Here is a 19,180-nt window from a genome sequence, read left to right on the forward strand (position 1 = left end):
TTCAGGAGTTGTGGTGATGATGTGATTTAAACCGCGACTACATCATGCAGAAGCCTCCGACGCAGAAAGCGAAAGAGAAAGAGAGAAAGTGAGAAAAGGACATGCGGTAGAATTAGAAGAAAAGCAAGATATATATATGCAAAGTGGGAATTAAAATTAAGGGCGAGAGTACTCACATATGGTCCCGGGAAAGGCGCATGCATCCTCCGTCTAACTCTGCAGTCCGTACCACTAGAGAGACAAAAACCCAAAGTAGAACGAAACGCAAACGAGCAAATTTTTACGCCCCCTCCCCCTCCCCCCTCCGTACGTCATCCACCGAGTAGAAGAGAGAAACAGAAAAAAAGAGCGCAATACATCCAGCCAGCTGCACATCGCACGCACGTACGCATACATATGTAGACATATACATATATATATATACATATATGCAAATTATATGTATATCAATATATATATATATATATATCGGATCGGTCACTCAGCCTCCGGTCGATCGGCCTCTTCGACACTGAGAGGCTGGAGCTCTCTAGGACATTAAATGTAGCCAGCTTCGAGTCCGGCGTAACTAAACGACAATGTGTCAAACGTTTACGCTGCTAACTGCATGCCAAGCGTACTCTATACGTCGTTCATCTATATATGTATGAATATAATGTATATAAGTTTCGTATGTATATATGCGTATGTATAATGTACGATGCTCTTGTTGCGAATGTATGTATTTTATGATATACATCGATACCTTTGGTTCGAGACCGAAGTAATTGCGCGACGAGACGCGCCGCCGATCGAGAGCTCTATGCACCGGGGTATCTTTCTTCCTCTTTATCAGAATTAATGCGTAAATTAAACAAAAAATTCAAGAATTAGTACGCAGCTTGAGATATATATATATATATATATATATATATAAAGAAACTTTCGTGTACGTTATCGCAACGATAATATTTAATTAATTATGATAACAATTTGTTTCATGCTAATTGCACGTTCGCATGATACGTCGAATCAACTGTGCGTACAATTTTCGTTATTATTATTAATCATAGCAAACATGCAACTTGCTATATTTAATTTTCCCGAGCAATTTGATATACGCGCATATATAATATGAAACGAATGTTTAAATGCAGCATAAAGCAAATATTGTTATAAATATTATTAAACGTTATCTACTTTGTGTGTGCTTAACGTAATTTTGTTTCATTTTCCTTGGATCGGCGGAACGTTTAGTCGAAGCGTCTCTTGCCAAACAATCTCTACTGATACCGTATATGCGAATATATGCGTATGCGAACATAATAAGAAAATTTAATTGTTCACTTACCCGTCCATTGTCGAAATCGCGACCACCACCGATCGTCAGTCGTGCTTTCGCCTTCATCGCGTCCGACAGTGGAATCTAAAAAAAAAATAGCATTTCATGAAAATGACATAAAATCTTTCTCCTTACAATGATAAAAAATTTTGCGACTTCACGATTATTAAATAAGATTGTACGAACCAGCTTTTCTTACAAGAAAATTCTGTTACCTTACGTAAATTTATTTTCTAATTTAATAACTTAATTTGTTTATCTTTGTTTTATGATAAAGTATACGTAGAAAGTTTTGTATGAAATTATATCTCCTACGTTTTTCTCACGCGCTCGACGTCTCATTACCTTCGCTCTTGTCGCCTCTGTGTGCGATTTGTAGCAGAATTCCAAGAGAGCTACAGCGAGCGCCAGAAGGAGGCCACCGATGAGGATATAAAATATTCCCGCTACGTTGCTCAGCGATAATTCGTTTCTAGCAGCGTCTGGCTTATCACCGTGCCTGCATTCCGTCCTTTCGTACCACCATCGTTCGAACAGCTTCGCCAGTTCTCCATTTTCCTTCAGCGACAGCACCGCCAAGTTTATGGGATCCCTGTCAAGTTTATCAAGGATCATATCATCGTCACGTGAAAATACTGTCAAATAAATGCTGCACGAGTTGCGGAGAAAATATCGTAATCTATAGGAACGCGTTATTTTTATAACAATCTCCTCTCAGGTATTTTTACGGCATCATATATATATATATCAGAGCACGAGAGACGATCAAAGTACCATCTAATTACGTGCAAATAAAGTAATCGGAGAACATCGAAGTACAATGGCAAAATGCGCCTAACAAGATTTGTTCGAAAAAGTTTGGAAAAACTTTCTTCAATTATAAGCTTTTCGAGTAATATCGATTCTGATAAAGTTTCTGCTTCAATCTACAAGAAGATGTAGAACAAGGGGTAGACTTGGAAGAGAGAAATAAGAATAAGATGAAGCCACCCTCTGCGTTATCTGTCGATGGGTGTATTATAGGCAGACGTGATAAAACTGTTGTTTGCATATACTGCCTCCAATTACCTATTCGCTGTTGCTTCGACGATCCGAAGACAACGCGTGAGCCGCGAGAACGGGAGATCGGAACGTTGCACGAAACGTCAAGGGTCGCGCGGTTAAAAAATCAATAACATGCAAATTTGCGCGTATTACCGTCGCAGTGGCACGTTTATTCCAGTCACATTATGAAAATTAATAAAATGACAAATATTTATATTATTTTCTACTTTCATTTAATTAGAGAATCGACTCTACTCTGGAAAAATGTATCTCGTCGTTACAATGTGAATTTGTTATCTCTGCATTTGTAAAGTTTCGGGAGAACAACATATTGCATTTTTTTATGTGACTTATTGATTTTCTTTCTTATTAAATTATAAAAAGAAACAATTTTGTTTAATGTTAAAATTATGACATTCAAAAAATAAGAAGTTATAGAAAATTTTGTTTTGAGATATTGCTTATTTAAAAAGTCAATAATTAATGCTAATTAATAAAACATAAGAAATAATCAAATTAAAATTTACATTAGTAAAGAAAAAAAATGTATTTCGGTAGAAAGAACGACTAAAAAATTACGACGGGGCTAGTTACTTGAGAAAATATAAAATCGGTAAATGTAAAATGGTAAAGCGAACGGATCTAACGTGTACAGGAAAGGTCGGGTTGTGTTAACACGTCGTCGAAACATGATACAAAATGGTGTTGGTCTACGGTAAACGTGTTCCCTAACGGTTAATGGCATGGAAAAGAGAGTACGAGTTTTTCTATGCTAATTGCGCGTAATGATGTGCAATAACATTCTGAACACGGCGAAACGAGAAGCAAAAAGCTTTGGAAAAGACAAAGGCAAAGCGTTCACATGAAAGAGTGATAAAGAGAGAGAGAGAAAATGTACTAGAGGATCTCTGTTTCACCATGATGACTACAAAACCACGTTAATTACCTACTCTCTCCTGTTTGTTCAACGAAAATATATCAAGTGTCTTCTCTGCCGCCGTCTGACGAGAAGCGGCAAGTAATTGTTACGCGTAGGTGTAAAATTATTTCAATCCATCAAACTATTAATTCTTTCTAATTCATGTGCGCAACGAGTAATTTATCTTGATAAAGATAAGCAGAAAGAAAAAAAGTATTACACTTATAACAAATCATTATTAATTGAAATGTTTGATTTGAAAATTTTATTCCTCGTTCCTTTTGTGCTTCATAGTGCCTTAACAAAATTTAAACGAAGAAAATAGCTTTCATTGACGTTTGTTAGTAATTATGTGGGGCTTCAATTATGTGCCTGACTTACCTGAGAGGGGATCCTAACGGCGTCGCGACACCGAATCCCTTGGCATCGAGATTTCTTCCGACCTTCATCGTGTCGCAAGGCTCTCTCTCGTTTGTATATTCATTCGTCGGACTCTCGATTAAAAATGCGTATTTGCCCTTACTCGCTCTCACTCTTCGTACTCCCTCCTCGTACGATTTTACGAACACGTGCTTCCGCGAGTTCATGAACTCCCACATCTTGCTATAGAGACCAATTGGAGATTTCTACAGACAGATAAAAAAGAGGAGTGATAAAAGTGCCAGTCCGACTGCTGAATGTGCATTAAAAATTTAATAAACCGTTCGTGGGACGGAATTACACAAGAGATTATACATCGTTCGTGAATACTCACTCGAAAAAAATCCATCGTCGCGCCATTAGTGACAGTGCCATACTGGACCTCCGTCTGCGCCGCTAAATCCTCGGGCGAGTTAATTGGCGTGACCATTCTCTCGATGGTTAAAAATGCAGCGAGATTCGCGGTGTAGGAGCATATTAAAATCAGAGTGAAAAACCACCAGACGCTGCCGGCTATGCGACCAGATATGGATCTGTTAATCAAATTATTCGAAAGTTATTATTTTACGACAAAACATGGTATATAATAGAGGCAAAAATATTTTAGTCTCTTCTTGTTTTTATTACAATCAATTTAAACGCGTTTGTGTATCCATGATGCTAATTTAAAATTATAATATACAAAGTGTATTTATTGCCTACGCATCATAGATCTTTGTTCCGATTGCTGCGAGCAAAACTGTAAACAAGATACTCGCGGGCAAAAAATTCGATGGAGATCCTTAATTATGTCTGCTCATATTGAATCGGATCTGCGAAAGATGAGCATCGAGAACGAGGCGAGAGAGGCTGGTCGAAGGAAAAGAGAACGAAAAACATAGAAAAGGAGAGCAGAGAGATGATGACCACTCGCGCGGGTTCCACGAAATTTACAATTCATATCGCCGCCACACGAATATTTAAACCATTAATCAAGAGAGCTAGTAGGATGGGGTGGTGCACTGGATACAACCAAATGTAAATTAATTGAGACCCAGTTTCGGAGTGAGCACGCGGTCTGCTTCGCGTAAACGACAAAACGCGCGCGTTCACTTTTGTTGCAACTCCATAGGAATGTATGCAGTTTTGTGGAACAGTGTTTCTCAATCCAAGTCTCATGTTACAGTATTAGGGCATAGCACTCACCAAGAAACAAAAATAATAAATGATGAAAGAAGCGGAAATTATATAATATGCTGTTTGAGATTTAACTCTGAAGTAAAAACACAAATAATAATATAATATTAATTGTATTATTCTTTTAGAATAAATCTGATAAAGTAATTGGCAAGTTATTATTTTCTAGCAGATTGCACAAATTGTTTTAAAAATGTAAGAGTAGAAAGCAAATAGTGGGTGCTTTAGAGAAGCAAAATGTGATTTGAATCCTTATCATCGTATTGCGCAATATACTTTAAAGCACAATAAAGCACTATTACGTGAATGTTCTATTCATACTGGACTTTCCTATCCAGCTGGAATGTTTTGAATATATGCGAGCAAATTATGCTTTGTTTATAGATGTGGCACTTGTCCGCAGAGCCTGAAGTGTTTGCTCGAAATCATTATCTAACTTGCACTGTTATATTCTAAGAAATATACGGTCGCGGAAATGTTACGAAGCAATGCTAACTATATCTCCGAGAGAAATAACTTTTATGCATTAAGAATTATCATAAGCCTTCAAGAAAATCGTTATGTATCAAAGAACATATAAGTCTCAACAGACACTTTGAAGGACAGTTAATTTAAAAATGTAAAATTTTTGAAGCTATAAAACAGCCGAGAAAAATCCTTCTCTCTTTGGTTCTTTAATATACTCAACTTTCACAAAGACCATCTCCATAATTTATAACTCCTTAATTAAAAGAGAGAGAAGAATTTTTTGTCCCTTCTCACATCCTATTTCTTACTTGATTTATTTTATTGTCACAACTCTTTAATATATTATATTTTTGTTTTTGTTCTAAATTTAATAAAAAGTATTATGTAAAACTTTTCTCAAACTCATTCGAGTGATATCGATCTCGCTAAACTAATATTATGTCACCGAATAAATATTTCTCTGAAAGCGCGCGTGTAGATCGACGTATAACTTTATAAAATCAAATCTGATACATAATATGGCACATATGGAGAAAGATTATCATGTGAAAGCAAATGCGAAATAAAGCTTACAAAGCATTAAAGGATGTGTAAATAAATACGTGGTTGTTGCACGTGTCGCGGTTGGAATTTTTGCACGCGCGGTACACTTTATTCAAATGAGTCTGGCGCGGCCATAATCGTTCAGCGATTATAAAGCCGATCTAAATTACGTGTCACGATAAGGCAATTTTATTATGAATGTCGTTCTGATTCTTTTTTCTGCAAATTGCACGCATACGCAAATTTACAATGAATTCATATATAATTTCAATTAAAATTATTTACAATTATTTTGCAATACTCCAGTCTAATCAATCTACGTTTGCTCGAGTGCTTTATGTCATTAAGAACGAGCATGTTTAATTGTACTACACTGTAAAAAAATATGTAATATATTACACAAAAATATGTAAGAGTACATAAATAATAAGTGTAAAATTACACGATAAATAATAGAAATTTTTACTTTTTCAATATTTATCATGTAATTTTACATTTATTATTTATATAATTTTACATATTTTTATTTTGTAATTTTACATATTTTTTTCACAGTGTACATCGTTGACGAATATACAGTAATTCGTAGTCTGAGCACAATTGTAACATAAGTGAAACAGTACGCGAGATAAGAGCGATTGAAATGTTTGCTAACGACAGTATAATGACGATACTGATGGTGATAACGCGTATGTATTGCGAGAATAATATGGAATAGAGGTATACAGTTGCAAGCACAAGAGACCAAATAATATGTGATTTATATATTTGTGTAATAATCGCATATATCTTTAGAAGAGCAAATGTGTAACAGGTCAACAACAATGAAGAAAGATTTTTAATGTAAGATACGTTCACACATACAGAATGTCCTAGAAAAACCTGTACTTTCTATTTAACGATAAATACTTTGACAGATGTACGTGTTCGAATTTTTTTATCACATTTGTACGCGAGACACGAGATGAAATAATTGATTCGCGAAGCGTAGATAATCTATTAAGATTGTTAACTTGGCCATATTTAACATAAAATATTGTAAAGATCTTTTCAGCTAAATGTCCATCTGCGGAGAGACGCTTTAACAATTTACACGAGAGATTTTAAACGTCAACCAGGGAGCTCTTATAGAATCTTGCCCGATTCATCCTATTACCGGGTTGTACGCTCGACCTATCCCGGGTAAAGGGAGCTATTCTCCCTGTGCCTTTATGTACTTACCTGCGCTTATACTGCGGAAACGGAAACGGAGGGAAGCAAAAGTGGGTGGCTATAATTAGCCAAGGAGAACGTGGGCGCTACTTGCGCGCGCCGGTCACTTTCTCTCTCTATCTTTTTTGCTCTTTCTTCTTCATTCTCTCGTAAATTCATATCCACGAGCCACTCTCGAGATAAATATCTCAACGCACCCGAATCTTTAATCGCGAAATTGCACGGTTGCACATGCTTCGTTTACACGAATTCTTTCATACTAATGTATTTTTTAAATGTTGAATTCTTTGATGACTGTGTGAGATATTTTTTTTCTCAGCAAATATGAAGTTGCCATATTCGTTTCAGTTTCCAATATCCCGATAATTGAACTTTAAATTAAATTTCTGCTAAAGTTGATGAGATTGACAAAGCAAATTCTGTAGAATTAATATTTGACGAAAGAGAGACAAAATTTCGATGCTATTTAAAAAAAAAACATTGATAATTGTAATATCGCAAAAACAATCGAATGAGTAAAATAAGTTGAAAGACATAAAAATTTGTATCTTACGAATTTTACGAGTTAAATTTGATTTATATTAAGTTAAAACAATCGGAGGAAAAAAGACTTGACGACATGCGAACGTTATTTATTATATTTATTAAAAAAAATGATTAAAATTAAAAATTTGTGGCAGAAACATGAGCTGACATGAAATCCGATGATTAGAAAAAATTAAATATTGAGTTTGCAACAAGAACGTCTTCTCGCGCGCACGACGTTAATTACTGCCGGAAATTAATAACGCGAGGCGTGTTTACCTGGGCGAGATATCGCAGCCCTGTTGCATAAACGCCGCCAGAGCAAACCAGAGGCTATTTACGATACTGAAGTCGTTGGCCATGCTAGAAGTTGGCATGTGGGGTGAACCTTGCGGCGTATGCGGATGTTGCAAACTGGGATCGTTTCGTCCGCTAATAGCTGAATCCGTGCTACCGCTGATGGTGAGTACCCTCCACTCGTACGGCGAAAATCTAGATTACAAATAAGGAGAAAAATTAGAGAGAATCGTTACGGAAAATTATTTTGCTCATTAAAAATGTTGGACCGATGTTAAAGATGTTTAAAAATTATCTCTAAAATGTTAACATCCCCTAAGACATTAAGTAAAGGGAGCAATTCAGTAGAGAAAATACTTCGATAATTGAAAATATTTTTTTCAAATGTGATGTTTTGAAAATGTGATGTATACTACGTAAATCCCCGGGGTGAGATTGCGTGTTCTCTAGTTGATGACATGAATAAATAAATTGTTTTACAACAGTACGCGATAGAAGGTTGCCTGCCAATGTCAATAAATCATAAGAGTTGCTCATAATTATGATGAGAGATAATAAATTTCAAAGTTAATTCGTTATCTACATCTAAAAGTCGCTCTATAAATAATAGCCTTTTAAAAATGAGGGTCTACCTTAATTCTAGTTAATTCCCACAGTCATATTTTTTTCAAGTAATATCACGCGCGTCGTATGCATCAGTCAATCGTATACCAAGTCTTAAATGTTGGCATTTAAAGAGAGAGAGAGAGCGAGAGAGTCTCATTAATTAAGAAGCTACCTAAAAACTTTCTCGACTTGCTCATTATGCCTTCGTTAAAGTGACCGAGAGCTCTCGTAAACGAGAATTTTTTTTCTATATCAGTGCGAAAATAACGAACGACTTACTAGAATATAATTGTTTCTCTTTTACTCTTATCCATTAATATTTGATGGCGACTTTTCGTCGGAATGGTTCCGTTCGATCGCAATTGTGCAAGATAAGAGACATAAATATGTAGCATACCAGAGAATAAAAAGCACAACGAGACTATATATTGCGACGTGTCGACACATTTTGCCGACTACATCGCGATAAATGCATCTGTAATTGCTGCACCTTGACACGTAATTGTGACAGTAGACCCAAGGTCTGTACAACTAGAATAAAAGTGGATGCATTCTCTTTATGACTGTTCTAATGTTATTAATGTAAATTAATAAATCGTTTAATTGTAAATCGCAAAATTAATTGTAAATTAATAAAATTAAATATATTTAATTTTAGATGTATGTTTGTTATTGTTTGTAAAAAATTACAAAAATTTTATCTCTCAATAAAAAATGTCTTACCTTGATACAATAAACAGGACGATAGAAACTGCGATGTAGGAAAAAATGACGCACACCCAGATCTCCTTGCTCAGCGGATTCAGGAAACTGAAGACTCCGAGTTTTTGTTTGATGGGTTTTTTTATCATGATGCTGATGCCGAGAGACATAAACGGTTTACTAAAATCGATCACGCGTTCTCGATCAGAAGTGATAGTTATGGGAGCGATTGCTATGTCGGCTTCCTGCAAATCAAGTAGAATAACTGCTATAAATATCAATATGAATAATCAGAAATTAATTTTTTTATAACTTGATTTAAACATCCAGCAGAGATTATAATAAACATTAACTTAAAAATAAACTTTAATCGAGTTAAAAATTTAAAACAAAACTAAGTATTTTATATGTCAATAATTAATTATATGATAATATATTTTTTCAGCACATTTTATTATGAGAATTTGTGCATTAATATGTATAATCAATAGATACTTTAGTTATGGTATTTTTATTCTTTAATTATTGTTATATTTATGTGATTCTTATTTTAATAATATAATCAAAATAAATAATTTTTCTCAATAACTCTGTTATTTTTTCCTGTTTCAAAATATTGTTGAAATGACCTAAACGCATATACCTCCATGAGATACAGCTAAAAGCTCAATTGTTTTCAGCTTATTCTAAGTTCTCGCGAGATGGAGCTTAAAATCGGTTAACGATTGACGAGCTTGCAAGCTCAGGGCATCTAGTGGAATACGTTCAAACTCGCTATCGAGAGATAAAACAGCTTCTTGGTAGACCATCTCGACTGCAACCGCGCGGCGATCAATATTCTGCTTTTGCGAGAAGCTGGGTTCAATCACTCGAGGCGCCTTTCCGCGTAAACTTCCGGGGGAGCCGGTTTCGGGAGAGGAAAAAGCGCTTCGCGTTAAGGATGTAGCGGATACAACGAAATTACCGGAACTTACCTTTCTGATAAGCTCCCCGACCATGCCGTCCCAGCCGCCCGGGACGTCCGGGTTTTCCATGCCGTATTTTCCGTCCTTCACGATCCGCAGCTCGTCTGAAAATTCGTAAGAAAGTACTTTACGAGGCGCGCGAAACACCATTTCTTTCGCGGAACTTTTTCCATTATCGATTCCGCGCGCAGAAGAAGCTTCGTTACGTCTTTTAGGTACTTGTCAAGACTTTGGCAAATTTTGCCGAATAATAAAAGTAATTTTTTTGCTTGAATTATGAATTCTTATGCAAGTAAAATGAGATTTGCTAACATTGATAATTAAAAATTACTTAAAAAAAAAGGGACGCATAATATTAAAATAAAGATTGCGTTGTTTCTCCGTATCGTTATTTTAGTTATTATATTAAATTTCAATAGATATGAAATAAATTCCCAAAAAATAAACTATTTATTAACTGATTATCTAATGTTCTCGTATTAATAATTAAATTTTTCATTTTAACACTATCAATATTGCATGTATAAAATTTATAATTTGTATCTATATTACATTATTTTATCTGTTAATGCATTTATGTAATTTTTGAAAAAGTCTTTTAGAAAGCAATAATTATTTGCGATTATAAACTTACATGATATGCCTAGCTTTTTGGCGATGAGGTCAGCCAAATCTTTACAATATCCTTCGTAGATGTCATTTCCGAATAATACTTCATCTGTATCCGACATTTTCTTCATTATGTAAGGGTCGTCCTATATAATTGAAATTATAATTAATCCTAATTATACGCGAATTAATTGAAAACAAATAATTTTAATAAACTTACCAATATCGTAGTAACGATGTAGGTTTTATTCTTTTCAACTTCATGTTGACGAAGTCGTACATATTTTGCGGCTATGGCTTGAAAACCAGTCTCATCAGTCCATTCGGCGACCTACAACAATAAATCATGATGTAGTTCTCTTAATGTGAATCTGTTGAATTAGATATTGCGAGTGTTTGCAGAAAAAAATTAAAAAAAGAAGTACAAAATAGAAACTGTATTATATTTATAGAAATTTTTTAAAAGCTACATTTTGCAAATATATACAATATTTATTACTGTAATAATACAGTTAAATTTTGCAGATCACAATCAGTGGAACATACCTAACACTTAGAAATAACTATAAGCGTTTTTAGCTGATTCAATTTAAAAACATTTGAAATAAAATACTCATTAAACGTTAATGTTTCTTAAATGTTAATGTTTCTCAATGTCTGAGCCACATTGTGTGAAAGATATGGATGCGAATAAGCGTATTCCTCTACAATACAAAAATCATTACCAAACATCATAAATATTGCAACACAATATCAATCTCACCAATTTAATTAAATGAACGATTAATATGATATCACAAATATGTATAATCGAAAGCGATTCTGTTACTTATGAATCTAGACACGACAAAATTGAGATCATTTTTCGAAGTAATTTTGAATGAAATAAAAGCGATGCGTTGCGTAAAATTTACAATGCGAATTGTATTAAACACACTTTCGATTTGCAGCGTAAAATTTATTTCTAGCATCGTAATTTGTCATACATAAAACATTAAATAACTGTTCATATATTTCTCATGAAACATGATAGTATAACTTACTTTCACCATAGCGCTATTAACAGTCATCTCGACGACATGAAGCGTGTAATTCTGTCGCCGACCATCGTCATTGAATCGTATCTCTCCTGTCAGCCCTTCAATCTCAACCTGCAAATAAATAATTTTTAATCGCGTATTTTGCATGTATATATAACTGTAATAACGAATATTATGATGTTCTTTTAATCGCTCACATATTTTTATAAAAATAAAAGCAAAAAAATATGAACTAAATAAAAAATAATGTAGATCATTATGCATATAATATGCTTTTAGTAACAAAAATATATTTTAATAAAATATATTACAGAAATACATTTCGCAAAAATCTGATAATAGATATAAAAATAAATAATCTTTTCTGGATTATTACTGTTAGTAATTAACTTGTGATAATAATAAGCAAAATATTTTTAATTAAATTATCATTGAATAAAAAAATTTAAGAACGAGTAGAATATTATTCGAATGAAAACAATGACAGCTATTAAAATTTATTGGAAAAAATAATGGTCGACTGTAATTTTGACTGACAAATTATCAAATTATAGCGGATTCGAAAGACAAAAAGAGACACAAGAATAACAACATGTATACGTAAAGGTGGAATGACAGAGGAGTATTTGACGTAAACGCAGGAATTCCGTTAGAGTCGGAATAACCGCCAATTACTGTCAAGAGCAGAGATACGTAGAGGAGGGTCCCTGGCAATTTCGGTCGCCACAGTATTTCGTAACACACATTGAGTACCCCTGTCCTCTGATCGCGTCTCGGGAATTTGAAAACAAATTACCTACACATGATTGTGCGTATATTATCGCATTCACGTATTATTAAAATATAAATTCTGATTACACAATTATATAATAATGCGCGATCATCAAAAGCCGACAGTAGAAATTAAAAATTTAGCACGCAGCAATTAAAATACGCTAATTCGCATATTTGTTTAATTCAATTTATTTAATGGAATTATATATTGACCGAGTTATAAATAAAATTATGAGAAAAATGACAAAGAATTATATATAGGAAATTATTTATACTTATACATGTACTTACATTTAATATGTAATAATCATGAAAATATTGTGCGAACGGTATTCTTCTTATTAACAAGATTGATTTACCTTTCTCAAAAGTCTCGAGATTTTGTCTCCATATTCCCACGGAGTGACCCAGCCGCGATTGTTGTAGCAATCTAAAGCTTTTGTCCCGTTTATAGGCTGATTGCTGCTTGTAGTTCCTATACGTCGTGTATTATTTTTATCGGTTCTCTTTCTCAAAAACTTGTTGAAGGCTTCGACCAAGACGAACACGGCGTCGTACATCAGAGCAGCTTGTGCCTAATTTTGACACATGTATAATAAATTACTTTTGACAAAGCATATATAAGTGTATCGATTTTCACAAAGTTGAAGAAGAGAGGGAAATAAACTGAATGATTTTCGAAAACGGAAGGTGAAAATGGTGAAGAATGGTTTACATATTTATTCCTCGTGCGCAGGATTCCCGTCCACGGATGGAGTCAAGAATTTGGCAAGATTCAGAAAGGGATTCGCGTCGGTGAGATGTACGTAAATTCGCGGAGACTAGAGTACCTCGGGCACTTCGCCAGTGTTAGAAAACCGCGCTTGGTATTCGCTGAGTATAACGATCGAGCACGATAATCGTTGCATTAGATTGCATGCAGCCTGTCTCCGAGAGAGCTTTTAGATCCATAGATATTACGTTGCCCAACCTTACCCGGGAAACCCGTTAGCAATGTATCCGTTTTAAGGATTATAGACTTCTTGTAATACAGCAAAAATTATGCAAAACAATCGGATATAACAGTATTTCTCTATATTGCGATTTCGCGGGATTAAACATGGATATACGAATAACAAATAGCCATACACAACAATTATGATTGTTAATTCGTATTAACAGACACATTTCGTTTCTTAATCAAATGTAATAAATAACAAGTTCTCTCTCTTTGAAGAAAATTATATCAAAACGTCGTTTTATATTTGCGGTTCGTGTCTCAATCCGTATAATGCGACAATATATATTTTTTAAATAATCAAATATAAACATTATGTGTAACTTTGTATTTTTTTTTTACATTCCAATTAATTTGATCGACCATTGGGTCAATGATTACCGCGAGACGAAAAAGTGTTTAGCACAACAGCGAGATCGTACTAAAGAGTTGTGTCGCCGCGCACCGTTAAACACTGGTTATTTTTTGTTGGATCTATACAAGAACCCTCTTCGGGGGAAAAAATGTTAACGCGCGGACGGAGGAAGAGTCATTAAGAGAAACGTGAAACACGGTTTGCGTGGTACGGTCGACCGAGCGGCACTTTATAAACGGGCTGAAAAGTCCAAGTTTCTACATGCGGGTGCAGTTTAACAAGTTTGGTCTCAAGCCACTGTGCACACATACACACACACAAAGGGAGAGAGAGAGAGAGAGAGAGAAACGCAAATGATAGAGAAAGAACACGCGCGCCAATGAACCGACATCCGTACGAATTCTTGTTTGATTCCTCGTATGAGGAACTTTCGTGCCACCCTCGTCGTCGTCGGTCGACGATGAAGAAACCCGAGAAAGTATTCGATCCACCGGGAGAAAATCGCTGCACTCGAGAGGTCGAGGGAAGAGAGGAAGTGAGCGAGCATTTCGCACGAGGAGCCATAGTTTTCTCCCTGGACGCAAACTGGTGGAAGTGGCGAGAAGCCGACGTCAGGGGATGAAGGACACAGGCGTGAGAAAAAAGAGGGATGAAGTCTCGTAGGAGACGTTGGATATATATATATATATATATATATATATATATATATATATATCCGTATATATATATATATATATACGTACGGAAATGGATTCACGACCGGCTTGAGCCATGGCGGGGTCCAGGCGATGCCAGTTGGTCAGGAACTCCTTGACGTGAGGTCGATTGCCATCTACGATGCGAAAGCCCGTGATGTTGATGGCGCCGAACTCGATCACCTCGCTCTCCCATCGGTCGTCCATTATCTGATTACAGCGAAACACACGAGATATTGATATATGAAGGAAAACGCGGAGTGGAGTCTGTGTGAGATGGCGCGGGACTGATCTCTTGCTCGCTTGTGTGATAAAGGTTGTCATCTTAAAGCCTCCTTTCCACCTTCCGCGCTCTAAGGAGACATTATATATATATATATATATATATATATATATATATAGCTTTGCGAAAAGCATCCGACATCTCAACAAGGTCCTTGATCTTTCGTCGCGTCTTCAAAGTCGACTCGAGGACAGGCATACTCGAATCACTGTTATATTATTACGGCGCGTTATTACCGCGTTTCCTTTGTTCCTTTATGAAAAACGTAATGGGACTGGGATGGCTCGATATCAATTCGGACCTTACCGTCTTATTTAATTACTCAAGCTCGAATACAGCTTTAGTTTTACGTTAATATTGCGTCGTTACTGCGTATTATGCGCGAAATCTTGGAATGACGAAAAGCTCGCTACTCGTGTTAACGCGCACCAGTTCTTTTCGGAGATGAGAAGGCAAGGGAAGGAAAATTGATAGGTTTGTGCCATCGTAAGCACGCGTATTAAAATGCTTGTACGAAACAATAAGTCCGATTAAAATTAAGATTATTTAGTTTCGCGATCGTTAAACTAACGAGCAAACTATGAAGAACCAAGCTTCGTTCGAGGATGCCGGAAACGGTAGCAGAATTGATACCGAAAACAAAGCTTTTTGGAAAATCCGCGTAACAATTCGGCGTTTCGTTCGCAAAATTGAACTAATAATATCCGATATCTGATTATACGGATGTTATTATTAGACCTCGCGGATCTCTTTCGTAACTACGGTTCCGTTGATTCCGTTCGTTGCTTTACGCTGACTATGCGGTACCATCATGTACCATCATCCATCAACCGACCTGGAGATAATACACGGTCGCTATGTTAATGTTGTATGCGTGTTTAACTTCGTCGCGAACGAGTTCGGCGCGTTACCAGTTTAATTTGTCGGTCTGATATCACCGCGTCCGCCACGTTGACTTTTGAACTTTTGCATCTGCGGTTAGGGAGCGGATAAAGTTTTGTAATATCCAGCTTCACTAGTTGTTGAACAACTATTAGTCTTAAAAATCCGAGCTTAAAGTATTAAGTCTAAAAAAATACGAGGGATGAATAAATAATAATATAACTTAAACGAAATAATATAACTTTCAAAAGTGTCAGTTTATTAAATAATTAATAGAACACAGATTTATAAAATGAAAAGTGCATAATTACATCGAAATAATATAGACGGGGAAAAAATTTAATAGAATTTAAGAAATATTTATCTCTTAACTGTGTAATAAAATTAATAAATAGTAGAAAGTGAAAGAACTTTAGTTTGATTTTAAACACAGCTTTTATCGTTGAAATAAAACAAGTTAGTAAGAGACTAGAATTTTCTGGGCTCGTAAATGTATCGATAGAAATTTGCATATGAAAGACGGGATTATCCAAGGTGCTGGTTAAGTCGTCGCCCGCAATCGTTTTCTGGTGGTTGAGTCGATGGACGTGAAAGGGAGAAGGAGGTAAGAGCAAGGGATAGGTATAGCGGAAAGCGGGAAAATGTGCGAATCGACACGTCTACGCCTTGCTGGCGCGGTAAGCAACCGTTTCGAGAACGACGCGATAAATGACAATGGCGGGTGCTTCGTAGAGACGGAACGCTCGAGATGTACATGCAGGTATGTATGTACAACTATCTTCGCCGTCGCCGGAGTGTAATGCCGCCTGCTCCTTCGCAGCAACTCGCTGGAAGCCGCTAAACACAAGCAAACTGTCCTCTAAATTCTAAAGTACGGAGGAGACATCACCGACGAAGATCTTGCCCTCCCACGACGGAGCGTTCCGTGTCAGTTTGAGCGACGGGTTCTCGGTTGTTTCGAAAATTTCAGCATGCTGCGAATTAATCCCGTACACCAGACGGTATACAAGTGAGAGCACTTTCGCGTGGTAAGTCATTATTTTGCATACCGCATATTCTTCGAGTTGGAAAAGCTTACAAATAGAAATTATCAGTTTTTCAATTAAAGAGAAAAATGTTTTATGCATGTTGCATATGTATATGACATGTAATGAAAAAAGGTTTTATTTATTTTAAGATGAGTTCTTTTTTTATCTCTAATTTTTCTTCTTTTTTTTTACAATAAATATGTAAAATACAAGGTGCTTTTTATATACGTAAATTACGGATATTAACTGCATGCGAGCGATTAATCCGGAAAGTCTCATTCGCATATAATAGGATGTAGGACAATTAATTATAAAAAAGAGAGAGAGAAAAAGAGTTCTATTTCACAACTTACCAAGCCACTCAGCAGATAATGATACGTTCTTTTTCCCAAAGCTATATCCCTCACATGGCTCACAACAATATCCTTTGCCATGTCTGTCGGACAATCGAGCACGACGTATTTGTTACTCCATCTGAAAAATTTGAACATGTAATTCGAAATGAATTGTCGAGAAAGAAGGGAAAAAAGAGTGAAAAAAAATCACGCGCGCGACATTGAATTTGCCATCGGAAAAGCGAACATAAGTCACGCGCGTTGGTTCACCACAATTCGCATGTCGCGTTAACGTGCGGCTTTGTCGCATTTGATCGATGCACCGCATAGTTTCTCATGCTCATTTCGTTTGTAATAATTGGATATTGTATGGCAATTTGTAATAACGCTGTTGTTTTCGGTAACTATTACTATACTCAGTCAATTCAAACTACCGTCATGACAATTACTCGCCGTTGTTGATTACTTGCATTGCACAAATGCGTATAGCCGCCGGTGCATTGCAGTGCTTGGCACTGCAATTCGCATTATGAATTTTATCCGTTATACTGTCGGGATATGCTACTTACAGGAAAATAATAATTGTGGTTACCGCGGGTGTAGAGATAAGATTACTATTACAACCGCATTCTCTTTTATTTCTACCCTGAGGAAGGACGTGAGAAAACTTGAAATTTGTCTAAAACATATGTACTTATTATAAACATATGCCAAAAAAATTATTATAATACACTATACTATTGTTATGTAATGCAATTTCCCCCAAAAATTTCTATAAGTATAATATAAAAAATAGTGATATATTATTTATATTTTTGATAGAAAACTGTTATTTGTCTTTATGATATCTGATGGAAAACTACTTGAAGATGATTAAGAGAATGCGCCGCGTACAGTCATAAAAAGAACCTATTGTGAGGATTCCTAGCTCGAAATATCGAGTACAGATTCCGGAATCCTTCCGGCGAAAGGTTTCATATTCCTTTTATACGTGTTATATATGTTTCAAGGAGAAAACACTCACCGGTTAAGTTCCTCAAGACTCCGTAGAAAATCGATTGCCTCTGACATATTCTGTATTCTCTTGACGGTTTCAACTTGAAAGGACTCGTTGCCTGGTTTCAAGCCCTGATAAATCTGCTGCAGCCTGAGCAATCCTGAAACCCACGGGCGTTTAATTAAATTATAGGAAACGCTTATATGCGCATCTCGCTCTACATGGGTTCGACATAGGCTCGGGTTACCACTCGTCGATGTGTGTGTCTTCCGAAAATTACATACGCACGATTGCGCGTTACATAGACCATGTCGTAATTCATTGGCAGCCTCTGTTCAGTCTGCGGTTTCTCGCGCGGTGTGAAATATCGCCTGTCTACGGGCTGCGCCTCTAAGTTATAGAGAGTGCCGTAGATCGTTCGATTTGACCCGCCTCGTATTTTTGGCAATGACAAAATTTAATCGCGTCGTAATGCGGCGCCGCAGTTATGCGTGTGTGACTCATTGTTACCACGATCAAAATTGCGATGCATTTTCCATAATAGCCTAGGGCGATATGGCTCTTTACATATGTCTATGGATGTGTATTTATATGTACATACGTAATATATGTATAATGTTCTATATCCTCTATGTAGCATTATCTTTGTTTTGAATTATGTAAATGTAATATAATAATGTAATACGAGAGAGAGAATGAGCTACAGTAGAAAATAAAAATGTCAAAAAAAAAAAATATATATATATATATATATACGTCTTATAAAAGCAATAGTCTATTGTTCTTTTGAAACAGTGCTTAAGAAATTGGTTTTTAAATAGCTATGATATTTCTTTGGTAATTGTCTTTCTTTCTCATTTCTCGTTTCTTCAAGCCGGTTGAACCTTTTACTTAAAAAATACATTGCATAGAAAATTGAAAAACAATAGTCGTCTCAAAATATATATTCATGTATCTTTTTACATGTATAATAGATTTAGATGTGTC

The 19,180-nt window shown here is 35.8% G+C and overlaps 1 protein-coding gene and 1 long non-coding RNA gene across 5 annotated transcripts in view; one reads left to right on the forward strand and one right to left on the reverse strand.

Moving 5' to 3' along the window:
- LOC146721341 (uncharacterized) overlaps positions 1–19,180 on the forward strand; it is a 170,784-nt gene that overhangs the window by 25,153 nt on the left and 126,451 nt on the right. The gene's annotated exons all lie outside the window — the stretch shown is intronic.
- Positions 1–19,180, reverse strand: part of GluRIB (Glutamate receptor IB) — a 222,385-nt gene that overhangs the window by 6,979 nt on the left and 196,226 nt on the right. For 2 of the 4 annotated variants that reach the window (XM_085487038.1, XM_085487039.1), the window contains exons 5-19: positions 18,221–18,353; positions 17,215–17,335; positions 14,717–14,878; positions 12,981–13,196; positions 11,851–11,958; positions 11,028–11,138; positions 10,833–10,953; positions 10,208–10,302; positions 9,255–9,478; positions 7,908–8,120; positions 4,039–4,237; positions 3,666–3,910; positions 1,667–1,913; positions 1,331–1,405; positions 177–231 (exon numbers count right to left, since the gene is read on the reverse strand). In XM_085487038.1, coding sequence (XP_085343164.1) covers positions 211–231; positions 1,331–1,405; positions 1,667–1,913; positions 3,666–3,910; positions 4,039–4,237; positions 7,908–8,120; positions 9,255–9,478; positions 10,208–10,302; positions 10,833–10,953; positions 11,028–11,138; positions 11,851–11,958; positions 12,981–13,196; positions 14,717–14,878; positions 17,215–17,335; positions 18,221–18,353 — 2,291 coding nt within the window. In that variant the 3' untranslated portion in view covers positions 177–210. The remainder of the gene's footprint in view (positions 1–176; positions 232–1,330; positions 1,406–1,666; positions 1,914–3,665; positions 3,911–4,038; positions 4,238–7,907; positions 8,121–9,254; positions 9,479–10,207; positions 10,303–10,832; positions 10,954–11,027; positions 11,139–11,850; positions 11,959–12,980; positions 13,197–14,716; positions 14,879–17,214; positions 17,336–18,220; positions 18,354–19,180) is intronic. The other 2 variants (XM_085487037.1, XM_029316780.2) reach the window with 1 other exon arrangement.

The sequence above is a fragment of the Nylanderia fulva genome, unplaced genomic scaffold (assembly GCF_048542155.1).
Source record: "Nylanderia fulva isolate GAGA-0341 unplaced genomic scaffold, ASM4854215v1 Scaffold5, whole genome shotgun sequence".
Lineage (NCBI taxonomy): Eukaryota > Metazoa > Arthropoda > Insecta > Hymenoptera > Formicidae > Nylanderia > Nylanderia fulva.